Below are 20,719 nucleotides of genomic sequence, written 5' to 3'. Positions count from 1 at the left end.
AGACCTTGCCTCAGGTATACCTGGCCTGATGACTCCTTGTTGTCCCCAGTCCACCTGGTCGTGCTGCTGCTCCAGTTTCAACTGTTCTGCCTGCGGCTATGGAACCTTGACCTGTTCACCAGACGTGCTACCTTGTCCCGGACCTGCTGTTTTCGACTCTTTCTCTCTACTGCACCTGCTGTCTCTAATTCTGATAGCTTGGCTATGAAAAGCAAACTGACATTTAGTCCTGAGGCGCTGACCTGTTGTACCCTCTACAGTCACTGTGAATATCATTATTATTTGACCCTGCCTGTCATCTATGAACGTCTTAACATCTTGGCCATGTACTGTTATAATCTCAACCCGGCACAGCCAGAAGAGGACTGGCCACCCCTCAGAGCCTGGTTCCTCTCTAGTTTTCTTCCTAGGTTCCTGCCTTTCTAGGGAGTCTTTCCTAGCCACCGTGCTTCTACATCTGCATTGCTTGCTGTTTGGGGTTTTAGCCTGAGTTTCTGAATAGCACTTTGTTACATTGGCTGATGTTAAAAAGGGCTTTATAAATAAATTTGCTTGATGATTGATTGAACTCCTAAACAGGCTTTATGTTGCAAATGTAATTAAGATAATACACGTATACAACATTTGTAGTACATATTACAAATAGCTGAAGCCAATTGCAAATATTAGATTATCACAAGGTGATCTCTCACTAAACCATCGATAGGCCTAAAATCACCCTCACAGCTGATCTCAATTGCAACCAGTGGTGTGTATATTTGTGGATGACAAGGGAAGGCAGGCTTACTCAAATATTTGACCAATAAAAAACGTATACGACAAAATCATTTATTTTTATCTTTGTGTTTTCATTATTTTCTGTAAATTTGCAAGTGGCTGAATCTCCCCGGGGGAATCTTCTGAGTGAGGGAAACAGTGCCCCTCCGTCTCAGTATGTGTAGCCCATGTATCTGATGCTGTCTGGACCAACAGAGTATTAGATGTTGCCGGCGTAGCATTTGATTGATTCATGCCAGCAAGAATTTATCACATTGATAAAATAATTTGCCAATCAGCGTTGAGTTTAGCTCAACTGTGGGTTGTTCAGGTGCAGCAAAATGCCACCCAAGGTAAACCCTGTTTGGATTTGGCTTCACGCCAATCAAATCAATTTCTAAGCAAGTTCAATATGTAGCCTAGAAGTAGCCTTGTAGGCTCACGTTAACTAGCTAGCTAATTTAGCTGGTTTATTGTTGCCCATACGATGAAGTTAAGCGAGCAAGCATTTTAGCTAGGTAGCCTATGACAACAAAAACTAAAAGTTTACTGTATGACATTTTTTTTAATGCACGCACAAACACAGAAATCAGTATGGGCAGCCACATAATATCTTGCAACATTGAGTGGACTAAATAGTTTTTGGTATCTTTAAATTTAACTAGGCAAGTCAGTATTTACAATGATGGCTTAGGAGCAGTGCCTTGTTCAGGGGTAGAATGACAGTTTTTTCCCTTGGCAGCCCAGGGATTCGATCTAGCAACCTTTCGGTTACTGGCCCAACGCTCTAACCATTAAGCTACCTGCCGCCCCATATATACAACGTATACAGTGCATTCAGAAAATACTCAGACCTCTTGACTTTTTCCACATTTTCTTACGTTACAGCCTTATTCTAAAATCTTTTATTTTTTTTATCTCATCAATCTATACACAATACTCTATAATGACTAAGCGAAAACAGATATTTTTAAACATTTTTGCAAATACCTTATATACAGAAGTATTCAGACCTTTTGCTATGAGACTCGAAATTGAGCTCAGGTGCATCCTGTTTCCATTGATCATCCTTGAGAATAACCAAGCCATGAGTACAAAGGAATTGTCTGTAGAGCTCCGAGACAGGATTGTGTCAAGGCACAGATCTGGGGAAGGGTACCAAAAAATATATCTGCAGCATTGAAGGTCCCCAAGAACCGAGTGGCCTCAATCTTTCTTAAATGAAAGGAGTTTGGAACCACCAAGACTCTTCCTAGAGCTGGCGGCCCGGCCAAACTGAGCAATTGGGGGAGTGCCTTGGTCAGGGAGGTGACCAAGAATCCAATGGTCACTCTGACAGAGCTCCAGAGATCCTCTGTGGAGAAGGGAGAACCTTCCAGAAGGACAACCATCTCTACAGCACTCCACCAATCAGGCCTTTATGTTAGAGTGGCGAGACGGAAGCCACTCCTCAGTAAAATGCACATGACAGACCGAGAGTCAGACTCGGCCGATGTCATGTGGCCTGAGTCTGGGCCGCGTTCGGCAGTATTACTTATGGCTAGGATGCAGGGATTGAGCTCTGGCCAATTCCGGTGTGAGTTATCTGGCCCAGATGTTTTACTTGGGGCTCAGGACGATTGGGGCTACTCTCTGGCAGATGATTACACGGGCTGCTTTATATAATTGACATTTTATTATTTATTTATTTTTCCATATTTTCTCATTATTTCTGTGATCAAAAAATACAATGTAACATTTCAATTTAATTGTTTAAGAGTCCTGTTTAAGTAGTATTTTAGTATTTTGATACTTTGTGCATGGCAATTGATAAGCATGAAAAAATTTGTGGATGGGTCCTCTCGAGTGGCGCAGCATCTAAGACACTGCATTGCATTGCAAACTACGTTGCTACAGATGCTGGTTTGATACCCGCGCCGGGCGTGACAAGGAGACCGATGAGGCAACACACAATTGGTCCAGCGTTGTCCGGGTTAGGGGAGGGTTTGACCAGCCACAATGTTCTTGTCCCATCGCACTGTAGCGACTCCTGTGGTGGGCCAGGGACATGAACGCTGACACGGTCACCAGGTGTACTGTGTTTCCTCAGACACATTGGTGCAGCTGGCTTCTGGTTTAAGCGTGCATTGTATCATGAAGCAGTGCAGCTTGGTGGGGTTGTGTTTCGGAGGACGCACAGCTCTCAACCTTCGCCTCTACGGAAGTTGCAGCGATGGGACAAGACAATTGGATATGACGACAAGTATGTAAAATAAATTGTGCATGGGTATAATTTGTGTGTATAATAGTAGTATTTAAAATGACTAAATAGGATCATTTTGTTTACATTTATTTAAAAATGCATTCGGGCCGCTTCTGGTGGGAATCTGGTAAGATCCCTGCAAAGTCGGCTGAATTCTGGTATACGGAAACAGCCTGATGTACTTAGGCGATTCAGGGCAGTCATTCATTTTGATTCCGGGCCGAGTCCGACACCCGATTCCAGGCCGATTCCTCATTGCTAGCTGGGAACCAACATTGGCCAGCTATTTACCGCTCCCTAATGCAGATGTCGAAGTTATCTTTTAGTTTTATTGCAGCCAACATTTTTGCCCTCTGGTTGGTATTATTATTGGATCAATTAAGTCATCCTTTAAAAGCAGACTATGGGCGATGTTTCTATTTGATGTTCATTACATACAACAGCAAATATATTGTGGCAGTTTACCTGACACTTTGTATGAGTTAAAAACGAATAGTGTAGCCTACTCATATTATTATATTTGTTTCCAATTTACGTATTCCATTAAATACAACTGTCTTTAAAAGAAAATAGTCTGATATGGTCATTCCTTATTATTATTATTTTTTATTTTTCACCTTTATTTAACCAGGTAGGCCAGTTGAGAACAAGTTCTCATTTACAACTGCGACCTGGCCAAGATAAAGCAAAGCAGTGCGACAAAAACAACACATGGGATAAACCAACGTACAGTCAATAACACAATAGAAAAATCTGTATACAGTGTGTGCAAATGAAGTAGGGAGGAAAGGCAATAAATAGGCCAATAGTGGCGAAGTAATTACAATTTAGAAATGTACACTGGAGTGATAGATGTGCAGATGAGGATGTACAAGTAGAAATACTGGTGTGCAAAAGAGCAGAAAAACAAAAACAAATATGGGGATGAGGTAGGTAGTTGGTTGGATGGGCTATTTACAGATGGGTTGTGTACAGCTGCAACGATCGGTAAACTGCTCTGACAGCTGACGCTTAAAGTTAGTGAGGGAGATACGTATAAGTCTCCAAATGCAGTGATTTTTGCAATTCGTTCCAGTCATTGGCAGCAGAGAACTGGAAGGAAAGGCGGCCAAAGGAGGTGTTATCAAGATGGGGGTAAATAAAATGTCCCAGGACAGTCCATATTTGAAATGTGTAACTAAATTAGGTAAATTATTGAGTTAAGCCTATATAATCTATATTATTTTATCAACTGAAAATGTCGTCTATAAAGTTATTTTGAATGGCTTATACTGTATTCTTGTGTAATTTAAGGTGAAACGTTTGATCAAAAATATAGGCTACTACTTCGATATTATTTTGCTCAAATAAGTATTTTTTACATTCCTCACCAGCATTACAGTTTCCTATGCTACTGATAGGTCGATATTTCACTGGGGGTGGGAGTAGAGAATCTAGATCAGCTGTCTGGTATCATAATCACTTGACACGGTAACGAGAGATCAACTGATCTAATGGTTCATCCTTGTGGGGGTTTTCGCAGGTGCATTTCATCTCCTGTCAGTAGTGTTTTAAGAAATCCAGCAGGAGTGCATTAACCTGCAGGAGTGCATTAACCTGCAGGAGTGCATTAAGTTCCAAGCCTGTTAGTTGAAATCGAAAATCAGAAAATGACATGTGTGATTTCAAACTCACTCAAAAACACAGGTCTTGATTTAAAGAACACATTTACACCACAAACACAAAGATATCCCCAGAAACTAGAAATAATACAACCTCTGAACAACAACAATAACATGGTTGAAAGGAATGGGAAGGAATGATGAGAGCCATTATTGATGGTAAATGGAGAGAGAAGGCAGAAGAAGAGCTCAGTGACAGCCAGGTTGAGGGCAAAGATCTCCTGGGTGACCTGAACCAGAGGCCCCCCAGTGACCATCCGCAGATACCAGGTGTTGGTGACACAATAGTCTTCCCATGGAAACTTGGTGGTGTGGTTTGTCATGGGAGGAGTTTCTAGAGATCCTGGTGGAAGGATTCCATGTTTCCTGTTAATTCCAGGATCTCTTTTCCAGGATCTCTGGAAAAGTTTCCAGAATTGTAAAACCCTACCTAGAAGTCACCTTATGATGACTTGCAAACTGATGTGTAACACCTGTTCGAATCCAACCAGAACATTCAGGTGGTGGAATTGTTATTCACCTGCAACTTGCATTGTGAACGAGGTTAGAAACATTGTGGGACGACGTAAACCATTCCAGTAACGGGGGCAAAATTCTAACGCACTGATTGGTTTAGAAAACATTTGTATGTTCAAGTAATCAGCGCATGTTCATTTAGAATGAAATGGCAACAAAAAAAACACATTCATGAAACAAATGTCATCAATTTATTTGTGTTTTAAACTGCATGTAGTAATTTCATTACAGTGTCTACTATTTACAGGGCAAACAAATACTTTACTCAAACATTTTAACCAGAGCTGCATATGTCCGCTCAATCAGAAATCATCTTTACATTTCTGTCACGCAACATGTAACGCTTCAGCGATCCAGATTGAATAGAGCCCCTAATCTTGATTTCTATACCTTAATTCTAACTCTTCACACCGCATGCTTATATAATGGTAAGGCATTCACATTTCTCTCAAAATGTATTAATAATTGAAAAAGGAATACACGTGTATTATATTTATAAAGTGGTAATCAAATCTATGGAGAAGCATATAAAGTGACTTGTTCACCCTTCATTTATGTTAAAGCACACCTCAGCACACTCAGCAAATGACAGTAGCAGGCTTCTAAAAACCATTTGACTAAAATTACAAATACAAAGAGAAAGAATTCAACAAACAAAACATTCTATACCATAGTCATTCCCAACTCGCTGCTATGGCAACATGTGACATGTGACAGCCGACAACCTGTATAAGCAAATCACCAACAGCCGCCACCACAGTTCAACCAACCAATCCTGTGTCTCTCAGTACTGTATATGTCAGGTGAAGAGCATGTAGTGATGGGGGACTGAGGGGTTGGCTGTGTCTCAAATGGTACCCTATTCCCTATAGAGGCTCTGGTGAAAGTAGTGCACTAATATGATGGTATAGGGTGTCATGTTGGGTGGAACTCTGTCAAACACTTGCAGTGACTGAAACATGTCATTGTAACCTGTCAAATCAGTCACACCACGGAGTTCAAAGAAGTCCCATTCCATTTCTGGATTATTGACAGAACACAGAGATTTCCGACACATTCTTGAAGTTACAGAGCAGGGTTGGGGTCAATTCCTTTTCAATGAAGTCAATTCAGGAAGTAAACTGAAATTCTAATTCCAATTTACCGCAATGCTTAGCTATGAGACATTTTTTAAATTGGAATTTCATTTTACTTCTTCAATTAAACAAATTGAAATGGAAATGGCCCCAACCGTTGCAGCGTTCCGGAAGTCTCAGCGCCCGGCCTTCTACCATGGGCATCATCACACTCTTGCCACAGCGACAACAATCAGTGGTACTGCATCCGTACGGACCGGCCAATGAGGAGGAAAAGGAGTCCTGCCAGCAGGCAGAAGGAGATGCCGACGGGGGCGAAGAAGAAGGACAGGCCGTAGTGGATGGTGAGGTCAAAGGTGGGACAAATAGAGGAGCGCTGGTGGTCCACGTAGACCTGTACCACATCCAGCACCTCCACCCACAGCACATACATCACCACCACAACAAGAAGGAACAGAGCTGTAGGGAGCAGGAAGGGTGAGAGAGAGACAGCGGTAGACTGTGTCAGATTGGCTGCAGCAGATATTGGTCTTAGTGATGGTATGGATGAGCTCTTCATCTTTGTCTCTTCAACAGAGATAAACTGTTGTGCTCAAGCCTATCTTAAATGTTGTCTCCTAAAAAGGATGATGATATAGGCCAATAACTCACCAGATGTCAGGAAGAGCACACCCCCAGCCTTATATAGACGGTGACTGGCAAATGGGGCGGCGCAGATGATGAAGAACCCACCTAAAACGACGGCAGCCACCCCAATTAGCATGAAGATACTCCAGAAGCCTCTGTAGACTGGACAATAGAAATGTCAATCATTGTTAGAACCATGGAAACCAGTGAGCAACAGAATTATACTTTAATTTGAATACTCACAATCTCAAAGTAGGCTACATGGCAATGGCATATAAAATATATATACACACAGAGAGAGAGAGAGAGAGAGAGAGAGAGAGAGAGAGAGAGAGAGAGAGAGAGAGAGAGAAAAGCACTTACTGATTGCGGAGTCATATGCGGTGGCGTTGTGAGTCTGTTGAGACACAGGAAAGGGGAAGAGGTAGGCGTGTGTGCAGACTTTAGAGTGGGGCTGATTGGCTAGGGAGAGACAAACAGGCACATTGTTAGATACATTAAATCATATCACATTATAGAACTAATCAAAAAAGCAATAGGTTGTGGCACAGGCATTAGCAAATATCCTCTCCCCATCAAGGGCCCTTATAGTACAAAGACAGCATATACTAGTAGGATCAATACAGAGACTAAGCTGGCATTGTCTTCAGGTTTTATCGAATGCATTAAATTTGATAATTGAATTAAATCTAATCTAATTTGTACTCTTAATAGTTTATTTTTTATCTATTTATCTTCCTCCTCTCCCTCTCTCCTCTGCCCTGTGGAATTCAGCAGACCCTCGCAAGGTCGTTCCATGAGCTTTAGGGTGTTTGTGACAATGACCCTCCCTGGATGTTCCCTATTCGAGATGTTCAACACATTTCATCAGATGGAAAAGGACTTGAATAACATCACATGATACAGCCTTTCCATGGAGTCACATGACATAACATCTCATGATAGGAGTCTCATACTACGTCAAAGCATCAGAAGTCACATTCGATAAACAAGTGATTTACCTTAATGACTTTCATGAACTGTTTGCATTGTTCTACTGTCCCTGTACTGGCCCAAATGTAGATGAAAGAAAGTAATGGGATAGAGTGAAAGAGAGTGAGAGTAGAGAATGGAGAGGTAGGGTCTAAAGCTTCAGTCATATGTGTTTCCCAATATCCAAACATGCATATAAACACATGCGTTGTACATGCCGACTAAAAAGCACTGGGGCTGTTACACACTTTGTCCGAGTATACAAACCAGCATATTGTGTATGGCCAAAACCCCAGTGTTATACTTAATACAAGTACACAGGAAATTGGTCGTTGTTACCTAGTGTTGATTTTTCTGTGTAACATTTCTAGTGTTGATTCAGGAGTTAAATGAACTCTCTAAGAGTGAATAACCAGTGTTGAATGGGAGAGTGTGATTGTGTCAATATTACTCTGCGGAGAGTAAAACGTTCCCGTCAAAACCACGCCCATTATCATATTTCCCGCATGCTCTACTGCAGCTAGATTTTTAGGATTGTTTTTAATATCTGTGTTTGTGTACATTAATTGATTGATTAATCTTGTCACACAAAGATAAATAACATACATTTTTCTAAACTAATCCAGTTAGTTACATTTATTGCACCCGTTACAAAAATGGTTGTTCCAGTTTAAAATGGTGTTGGTAGTCTCTTTTATTAATGTTCCTAACCCTGACAGTCATTCTGCATGCAGCTTGCGGGGGAATAAAAATACAAACTGTTGGTTGTTCTGGCTGAATTCCAATATGAATTACATGCCAGCATAATTTGACTTGCAGACCGCATGAGGCCTGTAAACCATGAGGTTCCTAACATCACTGTGATATGGGAAAACTTGATCATCAAAGTAAGGCCTTGTAATATATGTAATGCATTTTCAAAAACAGTTTAATTAGTGATAACATTCACCTACAGTAAAAACTCACTCGGTGAAGTCCAAAGGACTGAAGATGAATGAATTCAATAGCCATGTCTCTGTTACAAACAAATGTAGTCATGCGTGGTAACTACAATTCCCTTTAAAAGGTAAGGCACACTGGTAAATGATATTGGAGGCATGGCTTAGTGGGCGACGTGGCTTTCAATTAGTTATTTTTGGCCAACCGTAAGTGGAAGTGTTGTATCAGTTTTAGTGGTCTATGGTTATGTTAATTAAAGTTTGAGTGTGTCTGTTTTCAGCAATGTATTATTTTGAAATGGTTACATAAGCACATGTAGCAATCAAAACATGTTAATATTATTGTAATGTCCTTAACCCAAAACTGAGTGACCTCATCAAGAGATATAGACTTCTTGGTGTAATGGTTAAAAATACTATATGAGGTGTTATTGCTTTCACCATCAGTGTAAACTATATACACTTCCTAGTATTAAAAATAGCATATGAGGTGTTATTGCATCACATTGAAAGTGTAATTGACACTCTTGAAAGTGTTAATTCACACTGTTGAAGTGTGACAGCGTCAGCACTAAGCACAGTGTTCATTTAATATTTTAATAAGCACAGTGTTCATTTAATATTTTAAAAGTATGGACCCATATAGACACTTGCTCTGTGTTAAATTTAACAGCATTTGCAGAATATGTTATCTGACTTACTGATCCAGAACTTCAAGAGGGTGTCATCGTCCAGGTTTCCCCCGAAGGAGCACCTCCAGAAGAAGCCCTCGTGGTAGAAGGTGGTGTCTGGGGGGAACCCCATACCGGGTTCCACCAGAATCATGTCCCCACGCTGAGGGAAGATAATAATAGTAACAACACATTAGTAGAACACTCCACCATAAGTCCTTCATATTACAGCCGTAACAATGACATAATAACATGTCATAAAAAGTCTTAGTCGTCTTCACATTTTGCCTGGTATTTTCTTTTCTAGCATTAGCCATAATGTCATGTATTATGTCGTACTTTGCCAACTGGTTCACATAAATGTTGTCATAGTATATGGTGCCAGTGCTACAGCTGCTGACTGTAAGGTCAAGGGTCACGCTGAGGGAGCACCTTTAGCTTTTTTTTGATAGTATGGATATCATGCAGACATTCCTTTGTCATTGCTCATTGTGAGAACCTGGATCTGCTGTAGTGAGTGATATTTGATATTCAACTACATATCACTGTAGTGTTGTATTTCTATCACTCAGGAATCCAACGTGTCTCATTTGCTGGATGGTTGCAGAGCAACTGCATTAAACAGTGTCTGGTTTCACTAGCAGCCCCTAGGGAGGTATGTATACTGTAGTGGGGTGCGACTTTTGCTATAGGGACGGGGTGGACATGTCCCCCACACATTCTGAAATTGCATTTTTGTCCCCCCCAGTTTTATCATAATTGTTGTTGTTTTTTAAACCGCGACTGTGTGCTTTAGGCCTCTGATGCCTTGAGCAGACTGATAGCGTCATTGCATCAATGCTGCATAATAAATTCTGCAGTCAAACTTTTCATTATGTAATCGAAAATTGTGAGCAACAAAAGTTCACATTCACCTTTTGCTGCTATTTCTGCACAAATCTACTCAAACAATTTGATGCACACATTGGATATATCCAACGTAATGCGCCACACAGAACACAGAACACACTGCAACTTCCTCTGCAACACAATGCTGCAAGGCAAATGCAGCGTTCCATGGGAAATGAATGTACTTCTGGTGTACCAAAAAAGCAATGCCGCTGTCGGTGTGATCGAGGCTGTTTGACCAGGCAACCAATGTTTTTCTAAAGCCAATGAGGCATGTTTAATTATTTTTCGTCCTATGAATTTGGCTCTAGTATTTGAATGGTTTGAACAGTGACAAAACCACACATAATGACCGGGGGAAATGAATCTAACTTCTGCTCTAAGATGAAATACACAATGATGCTGGTGATCTTCCTTCTGCTTTCCTGAACCTGTCAATACCTCTCTGATGCATTTCAATCATTCAAGCATTCTCATTTAGACTTAAATTGGGCATTACCTGATTTGACATATCTTATTATTATTTCTAAGGCCAGATTAAAAAGTATCATCAAATCATTTTTACACATTAGTTTCAGATACCCCCAAGTGCCCTAAAATAGAAAATAAAATAGTGTGGTGGTCCATGTTATTACTTTTTTAAAACAAATATGTCTTAATAGGGCAGTAATATAATACAGGAAATGCTTTTCAGATGAATTGACTGTAGGCTACTTCAGCATTGTAAAGGTCTGCCCCCCCCCCACCTCTGGCTCATATTGTAAAGGTCTGCCCCCCCCCCCCCCCCCCCCCTCCCACACACACATTTTTGTTCTAGCCCAGCACCAACACAGCTGATGCAACTAATTATATAAACATCAAGGCTTTGATTAGTGGAATCAGGTTTGACCTTGACCCCGACACCACTTCCTCTAAGGAGACTCCAACCAGAAAAGGAACAACTTTCCTTGACTTCTATGGTCTATAATCAGTCTCTGACCAGCTGATCCTCCCAGACTACCCAAACCCACCATAACCCTAACCTCCAACCCCTAACCCTCAATTCAGCAAATAGAGACAAAACAACAGTCTTAGCCAATGTTACCCCCAATCTTACACCAATGACTACCTTTTTCGTCTCCTTTGTTTGTATTTTATGACCACTGATATAAAGAGAAAAGAGAGGCTACACCAAACCTTTTCTTACGTCCACCTGCTGTTTCCACCTGCTGTAGTGCTGGTTGTTTCAATGAAAAGTTATTACTTTGTCATTATTACATGATTATTACATAGGTAATAATTAGTGGACTATTGTATATAATAGGTAAATATTGGACTAAAATATTTGAAATATAACAACAGAAAATCTCATGACGGTAATCAGGAAGCTCCATGTTCCTTACCTCTATGGCAATGCCCCCAGGTCCTATGGTTCTGTTAGTTTCTTCGTCGCATGTCTCAGAGGCCAGGAGCCAGTAATCTGTCCCGAAGGAGAGGAGGACAAACATGGCTGCCAGAGCCCCGAACAGCCCCGCGAAGAACAGAGCCACACTCAGCTTCATGGTGCAGGACAGGCCAGACACACAGTGCCACTGTATGGAGAACCTTGGCCCAATCAGCTAGCCCTGTATGTGCTTGTGTGTTCCTCTGAGAAGTCAAGCACACTCTTTTCCCGCAGTCGGAGTGTGTCTGCCAATGCTGGGTCCACTAACACACTTCTATAGCTATGTGTGTATATTCCCAGTGTCCCAATATATTCCAAGCTGAGATTCTTTCTCCAAGATGGAATGTCACTATGCTGTGTATTGGTCTTATCCTGGCTCTTCTCTGTTTGTCTCTTTGTCTCTTTGTGGGTTGCTTAGAACGGGAATGGACTGGGCTGGACTGGACTGGACTGGGCAGGAGGAGATAGTCAGGGAACTCACAGGGGCGTGGATCCCTCTCCCTGTGCTATTTTGGGGGGCTGATTGAAGGTGCCTGCTGCCCACACTCTCCCGACTGTTAGGGGGGGGGGGAGGGGGGGGGGGGGGGTCCAACACATAAATATCTACCAGCAACTGGACACCCCCCACATGCACAAGAAAATCATAGAGGGAGGGGGTAAGCAGTGAGACTGAAACGTTGCCTCCACCAAGTTAAAGCCCATCACACACACACACATACACACACTCACAACCCCAAGCCACCGCCCCATGTTGGGACCACCACACACACACACTCACAACCCCAAGCCTCCGCCCCATGTTGGGACCACCACACACACACACTCACAACCCCAAGCCACCGCCCATGGTGGGATGTGGCGATAGTAGGTGGTGGGTATTGAAAACAGGATGCGTCACTTCCATGGGATCCACAGTTGTCATCTGACTCCATGAGATGATGTGAGGCCAAACTCTCTTATCTTCTCTGAGATCTGGCTGATAGAACGGCCAGGGCCTCCAACGTTTTATCACTCCACTGGCATCTGTACAGTTTAAATGGCTTGGCAGCATAGCCTACTGTAATTTAATATCACACGTAATACTTTAGCACAGTTATAGCAGTGAGTGACCCTTCTGATTGGAAATAAACAAAGTACTGAGCACTCTGAGAGTAGGATGGTGCAACATATTGGTAGTGGACTGAGCAAGTACCCGTATACACTTTAAAGCGATTTGAGAACTTGTAAAATCGCTGTATAAATAGAGAGCAGTATTAGTCTATAAACAACAACACAAAGCTATTTTCCAACCAGTTTGTAGCCAATGGCCTGGCTGAGTGTGAGTGGAACTGAGCTTAGCTGGCTGCTCATTAGCGTGTAACAGGGATATTTAGCACATTGCCCATAGAAACACACTGCCATACACGCACACACACACACACACACACACACACACACACACACACACACACACACACACACACACACACACACACACACACACACACACACACACACACACACACTCACACACACCACTCACACACACCACACCACACACACACACACACAGGGATATTTAGCACATCGACAATAGAGGCACACAGCCTAATTAGCACAGTGCTGCCACTGAGGACACAGGAAGCAAACTATGGGCTTTTCTCCGCTTCTCTTTACTTTCCACTTTTATCTCCTCTCCTCTGAGATCGGAATGCAGATGTGGGATCTTAATTTAATCACTCTTTTGTTGCTGAGAGTTTTCCTGCACAGCAGGAAATGCAAACTTGTAGCATATTCTAGGTTTTAAAAGGCTTCTAAAGTTTGTCATTTCCACTTTAAAATGTCAGACTTGATATGCCCTAATGAAAAATGTATCAATCCCTACAAACAAGGTCCATGAATTATAATTCACATAATAATTCACATTTCCTGTTGCTGCCGGAATATTTTCCTGCTGTATTAAACTGGCTCAAATGAAGATCCTACATCTATAAACAAATACTTTTATACCCCATTACCCCTTTGAGAGTAACTGGGGGAAAAACCACCTACCAGGTCTCACAGTCTCACGTCAGAATTAGACGTTCATCCATGTTTCTCAAACGTCAAACGTAGTTTCAAATGTCAAAGTTTTTACAGGTTAAGTTCAGGAATTACTTCCAAAGTTTAAAGGTTAGGGTTAAGTTCAGGCATTAACTACAAATTATTAAGCTTATGCATTAACTCTGAATGGTTATGGTAAGGGTTACATTTTGGTATAGGCTTAAAATATATATATGAAAAAAAAAGCTATTTTACTGGATTTGAAATCGCAACCTTTGAAATCAGAAGCACATGCTTACATACTTACAGCCATCCACCATCCTTGTCCACAGTGTTCTAGCTAAAGTGAAACCTACTTAAAAAGGTAACAGCGCTCACTGTTGCCCCTAGTGGCCGGTTTCGACGTCATTCCCGACTTGTTTCGCCGATTCCTGTATTGAAGACTTTTCCTTCGTTTCGGGTTTAAAAATGAATATCAATAAGTCAGTCTTATATCCACTCAAGGATTGTTACTTAAGGTTACTTATCTTGGGATTGTTATATGCATGGATGAAAAACAAAGGAGTGAATTAAACTTTAACCCCATTATTGAGAAAACAAAGAAGAAACTGAACCTCTGGTTGCTGAGAGATAAGCCTCACAATCTACGGAAAGATATTCGCACTAATACCCAAGAACAAGGTCTTGAGGTTTTAGATTTCAATACTCTAAATAATACTTTTTAAATAAATTGGATTCTGAAGTATATTTTTGAACCAGAACAGTATTTGGAATGTCTTCCCTAAGTATATATTTGACTCTGTTGGTGGTTTAGAATTTTTGCTTCGATATAATTTTGATGTTGATAAAATCCAAGTAAAATTGGCCAAATTCCATAAGCAGGCAATATTAGCTTGGATGTTAGCGTATTAACACAATTTTTCTCCTCACAGATACTTTCCATGGAACAACAAAATAGACAATTCTATTTTTTAGTAATTGGTTTGAGAATAAAATTATTTTGGTTGGTTAGTTACTGAATGAGGATGGATATCTACTCTCATATGGGGAATATCTTGATAAATTTAAAATTCCCATAACCCCCCAAAAATATGCAATTGTTTTTGATGCGATTCCAAGGGGTGTTGTATCTCTTTTAAATTCCTCTGTGGTTGATGTAAGTAACATAGATTTACATGAAAATATATTCATTGGCAATATTAACGTCAAAGATAAATGTTGTAATAAACAGATTAGGAATATTGTTTGTGATACGACAATTCCCTCAGCAAGATTATTTTGGCCAAATATCTATGGTGATATACAATGGGGGAAAGCATGGAAAATTGCTAACAAATATTATATCAGTAACAAGGTAAAGGAAGTTTCATTTAAAATGTTACATAGAATTTATCATGTGAAACATGTTTTGGACAGATTCAAGCTGAATATTGACTAGAAATGTAATTTCTGTGGAATGGAGAAGGAGACCATTTTGCATTTGTTTTTTGCCTGTATTTACAGTAGAATTTTTTGGGATTGACATACAGAATTTTGTTACAAAAAAAATATGACCGGATGTACTATTAAATGGTTTTCATATAATGATTTATTTCAGAAATTCTGACATAGATGAAGATGTAGTATATTTAATTCAACTGCTAATAATACTGGGCAAATTTAATATTCACAAATGCAAATGATCTAATTCAAAACCTGACTTTTTTTCACTTTATAAATGAATTTAAACAATATGGTACTACTTTAACTAAATGAAAAACAAAAAGGCCATTAAAACTTGAATATGATTTGTTTGTTTAAGATTCCTGGCAATGTACATAGTTTGTATGTATGCTTGTTTGCATGTGACTATTCCTCTTTTGTGTCACGTTCTGACCTTTATTTCCTTTGTTGTGTATTTATTTAGTATGGTCAGGGTGTGAGTTGGGTGGGCAGTCTATGTTTATTTTTCTATGATTTGGGGCATTTCTATGTTTTCGGCCCAGTATGGTTCTCAATCAGAGGCAGGTGTCATTAGTTGTCTCTGATTGAGAATCATACTTAGGTAGCCTGGGTTGCACTGTTTGTTTGTGGGTGATTGTCTATGTTGATGGCTTGTTTCAGCACAGGTCTCATTTTGTAGCTTCACGGTCGAATTTGGTTTATTGTTTTTGTTACTCGTTTGTATAGTGTTCAGTCTTTCTTGATTAAAGATTTACCATGGACACTTACCACGCAGCATTTTGGTCTTCCGATCCATCTCGCCTCTCCTCTTCAGATGAAGAGGAGGACCGTGACATTTTGTTTGTTGATATTTGTTAATAAAAAAAATTAAAATGTATCACAGGTGACCTGGCTGAAAAACACAGTTCAGGGGCAGAAAAATAAAAATAACAAATAAGCACGTTGCACAGAAGCACAAACGGAATAAAGCAAGCAAGCCTAACGTTGTTTGTTATTGAGAGAGCCATGGTCTAATAAGCTGAGAGATTTCCAGTGGGTCTCTTTGATCCCTCTGTGTCACTTTCAGGAGAATTTTCAATCCCAATGATAATAACTATCAATTAATAGCTTTGACCAATCCCCGAGGTTTGTAAGACCATGGGTTTAATAATAATTAGTCAAAGACTCAGCTTATGCAAAAAGATAGTACAGTTTATTCACGAGAACGTTCTGAAGTCCATTATACAAAGACATCCATTTTATAGCGGCACACATACATCCACACAAACAGTAGATATCATACGCACATACATCCACACAAACAGTAGATATCATACGCACATACTTCCACACAAACAGTAGATATCATACGCACATACATCCACACAAACAGTAGATATCATACGCACATACTTCCACACAAACAGTAGATATCATACGCACATACATCCACACGAACAGTAGATATCATACGCACATACATCCACACACACAGTAGATATCATACGCACATACTTCCACACAAACAGTAGATATCATACGCACATACTTCCACACAAACAGTAGATATCATACGCACATACTTCCACACAAACAGTAGATATCATACGCACATACATCCACACAAACAGTAGATATCATACGCACATACTTCCACACACACAGTAGATATCATACGCACATACTTCCACACACACAGTAGATATCATACGCACATACTTCCACACAAACAGTAGATATCATACGCACATACATCCACACACACAGTAGATATCATACGCACATACATACACACGAACAGTAGATATCATACGCACATACATCCACACACACAGTAGATATCATACGCACATACTTCCACACAAACAGTAGATATCATACGCACATACATCCACACAAACAGTAGATATCATACGCACATACATACACACGAACAGTAGGTATCCTAAACACATACTGTATCATTACCCAGCCGACAAAGATTATGGAGACCATGAGAAGCACTCCCTGTCCTCCCCCAAGATTAGGGAGGCCGTGAGAAGTACTCCCTGTCCTCCCCCAAGATTAGGGAGGCCGTGAGAAGTACTCCCTGCCCTCTCCCATATCTCTCAGTGGCCCCTAGCCAAGGTCAACAGCGAATTTTGCTCATATAATCTGTGTTTAAGATACTATAAATATATTTTGTACAGATATATTGTTTTACCCTAATTCTGACAAAACTACACACATCATTAATGATACTTTTACTGACTAAAACTTCACACATCATTAATAACAATTGTATTATTCGAATCAATTTCATACAATTATATGGTTTCTGGGTGGAATATTCTAATCATTAATTTAAACATATAAATTCCATTAACAGTCACTCTCCAGAGAGATGGAGATAACAGCACATCATACTGTTACTTTTTACATCATTAGTGCTAAGTGACTAGTGCTTTTTGATGTCGGTTCGGTTTTGGTTCCATTATTAAAAAATAATCACGGATTACGATTTTGGTTTTGATTATTTGGGTTGAATGCTGTATTATTTGATTACTTTATTATTTCATTCCGAGTCATCATCTCATCTTTATTGCACTACTGCCTATACTGTCTGACAAAATCACTATTTGTTAGTTCTTCAAAATAAATAAGGCAAACTTGTAATTACATTTTAAGTCATTTAGCAGACACACTTATCCAGAGTGACTAGGGTTAAGTGTCTTGCTCAAGGGCACATAAACTGATTTTTCACCTAGTCATCTCTGGAACAAACAACTTTTTGGTTACTGGTCCAACGCTCTTAACCGCTAGGCTACCTGCCACTGAAAGCCGACTATCAATCACTAAGATCATGCATTTTCAGGTAGAGATACCTTGCGAAGCAACAGCTGCTCTCTATATCCCCTTACGATCACGCATTCTGCTCAACACACATCACTTTAAACACACCAACAGCTGTTTACATTTTGGTACACAATAATTACATTAATTTCCAATGAAATGCTGCGTTTGCCTTGCAGCATTGCGTTGCAGAGGCAGTTGCTGAACGTTCGGTGTGGTACATATGTTGGATTTACCGAACGTATGCGTCAAACGTAGACGGCTAGACAGAAATGGTAGCAGAAGGTAGCAGAAGGATGAGGAACTTTGTGCATACATATCCAGATGATATTGCATACTATTTTTTGCGCAATGACGCTGTCGGTGTGGCAGACGAAAAATAAATACAGACCGGACAAGTAGATGCACAATGGGTTATCGTCATTGTAGTTAATTACAACATTTTATGCGCCAAACAATGCAGAATATTGGCCTGTTGGAAACTACAACTCCCTACTACATAGCAAAGTTATGGCTGGATCTGATCTATCTCCAGAGAAGCTGTGAAATGAGCGCATTGAGCTCACAGATATAAACTAATGAAATGAAATTCAAATAATTGAACCAATGTTGGTCAATTAGTTGTTTAAAAACCAAACAATAACTGAGATTTCGGTTAATTGCCAGCACTATACATCATACTGTTACTTTATTACATCATACTGTTACTTTATTACATCATACTGTTACTTTATTACATCATACTGTTACTTTATTACATCATACTGTTACTTTATTACATCATACTGTTACTTTATTACATCATACTGTTACTTTATTACATCATACTGTTACTTTATTACATCATACTATTACTTTATTACATCATACTGTTACTTTATTACATCATACTGTTACTTTATTACATCATACTGTTACTTTATTACATCATACTGTTACTTCATTATATCATACTATTACTTTATTACACCATACTGTTACTTTATTACATCATACTGTTACTTTATTACATCATACTGTTACTTCATTATATCATACTATTACTTTATTACACACAGACGGAGCGCATTGGCGATCTCAGGCAACAGATTACATTTATGTTGGTCTTTAAAGCACTTCCCATCATGTAAGCCGACGGAGACTGATAGTTTGTACAGAGCTTGTATTTGTGTATGCACCATACATTAGATAGTCTGCTGTGTGTCTCCCCTGCATGTTTAGTGTGTGTGTGTGTGTAGTTATTTGGGAACTATCAGTGTCTCAGCTGTTCAACACAGTGTACACAGCAGCAACCTGATATCCACACTCCACACCCCTTCAGTCCCGCTACACACCATGGGTAAACAAAATTCCACTAGACATACTGTCTATAAACAGAGGCTGACTTAGCTTTCCCACTGTGTGTGTGTGTGTGTGTGTGTGTGTGTGTGTGTGTGTGATCAGATCAGCTAACCTGATACCTTGGGAAAATCTCCATTGCATTTCCTTGATTTGTGCGTAATCTCATCTCCTTTTCAAAATTCATTGGACGAGAAGGTCCCACTGACCTTTTCATCCAATGGGCATTGAGGAGGCGAGGAAAGAGGAGTCAGAGGATGCAGGGAATCAAGGAAATGCAACTAAGATTCTCCCCTGGAGAACTCAACCTCTGGGTCCCTGGGCCTGAAGAAGATGAGAATGAGGAAGAGAATGCCTTCATCTACCTGCTATGACAGTGTGAAATATGCCAGTGATAAGTCTGTAAGTCCATATCTTTGATGAAACAGATGCTAGAAAAGTGGAATGCATAGTGAGAAGGGGCAGCATTTAATGTTCCAGCCGAGTCCAGTAGGTGGAGTAATAGCAACCGTAAACTGTTCCTACTTTTACCACTTACCCAATCACAGACATGCCTTTATTGTATGCTACAGTGTTATTGCATTTTATGAACAATCTTTCTACCTGTGACAATGTGGCTTTGTGCCAACATTGCACAGTCAGAACATGTAATTCTCAGCAAGTGCAACTCAATGGTAAATACCTGTAGTACACTGAAAATAATATTTGATGCTGGATCTATTTGTATATATTCAAGTTGACTGCCAGACAGTGACCACCATGCTGTAAGTAAAACACCTGGCTTTACCTGGAAGATTGCTGTCCAGTGCATGCCATATGTCCCTTGGCTGTCAGACACATAACTTTATTTATCACACTACCTATTTAAGTAATGACTTAATAATTGCAAGCAGGTTTGTGCAGTGATACCAAGTGAGACTGAATGTATGCAGAATAACAAAGAGTCCCGAATATAACAATAGATACTTTCTATTATATTGTATATATGATTTTATATTATATTCTAGGCTGAGTGTCTTGTTCCCATCAGAGCTGTATGGTGCCCTTGTGACTGACAACAATATTAAAATACAGCGCTTGGCCTTGTCTGACGTCAGGTCGATACCATCTGGTAGAGCTCTCGTTGCGCCAAATGGGAAGAGATGAGACCTCAGCAGCTCAAACATTTTTTTAATCCACATTGATTAAATGTAGGCTATTTTCTGTCGAATATGAAAATATTGGCAATTCATCAACAGAATGACTTGAGGTTCTCGGGAAGTTGAATCGAACAAGAACATCCCTGAAGAGAGCGATTATCGCACGGACCGGGGGGTGTTCTTTGTTATGGCCACA

The 20,719-nt window shown here is 40.1% G+C and overlaps 1 protein-coding gene across 1 annotated transcript; it reads right to left on the bottom strand.

The window, feature by feature from the left end:
- Window positions 1-5,343: 5,343 nt before the first annotated feature.
- Window positions 5,344-12,124, bottom strand: tmem182a (transmembrane protein 182a). Its single transcript, XM_021578796.2, has 5 exons — window positions 11,730-12,124; window positions 9,490-9,622; window positions 7,242-7,340; window positions 6,903-7,040; window positions 5,344-6,710 (listed from the first exon to the last, which is right to left on the bottom strand). Exons 1-5 carry the CDS (start codon window positions 11,886-11,888, stop codon window positions 6,484-6,486), a joined length of 756 nt encoding a protein of 251 aa, XP_021434471.1. The 5' UTR covers window positions 11,889-12,124; the 3' UTR covers window positions 5,344-6,483.
- Window positions 12,125-20,719: the final 8,595 nt, after the last annotated feature.

Source organism: Oncorhynchus mykiss, chromosome 22 (assembly GCF_013265735.2).
Source record: "Oncorhynchus mykiss isolate Arlee chromosome 22, USDA_OmykA_1.1, whole genome shotgun sequence".
Lineage (NCBI taxonomy): Eukaryota > Metazoa > Chordata > Actinopteri > Salmoniformes > Salmonidae > Oncorhynchus > Oncorhynchus mykiss.
This window is presented reverse-complemented; position numbering and strand designations above follow the sequence as displayed.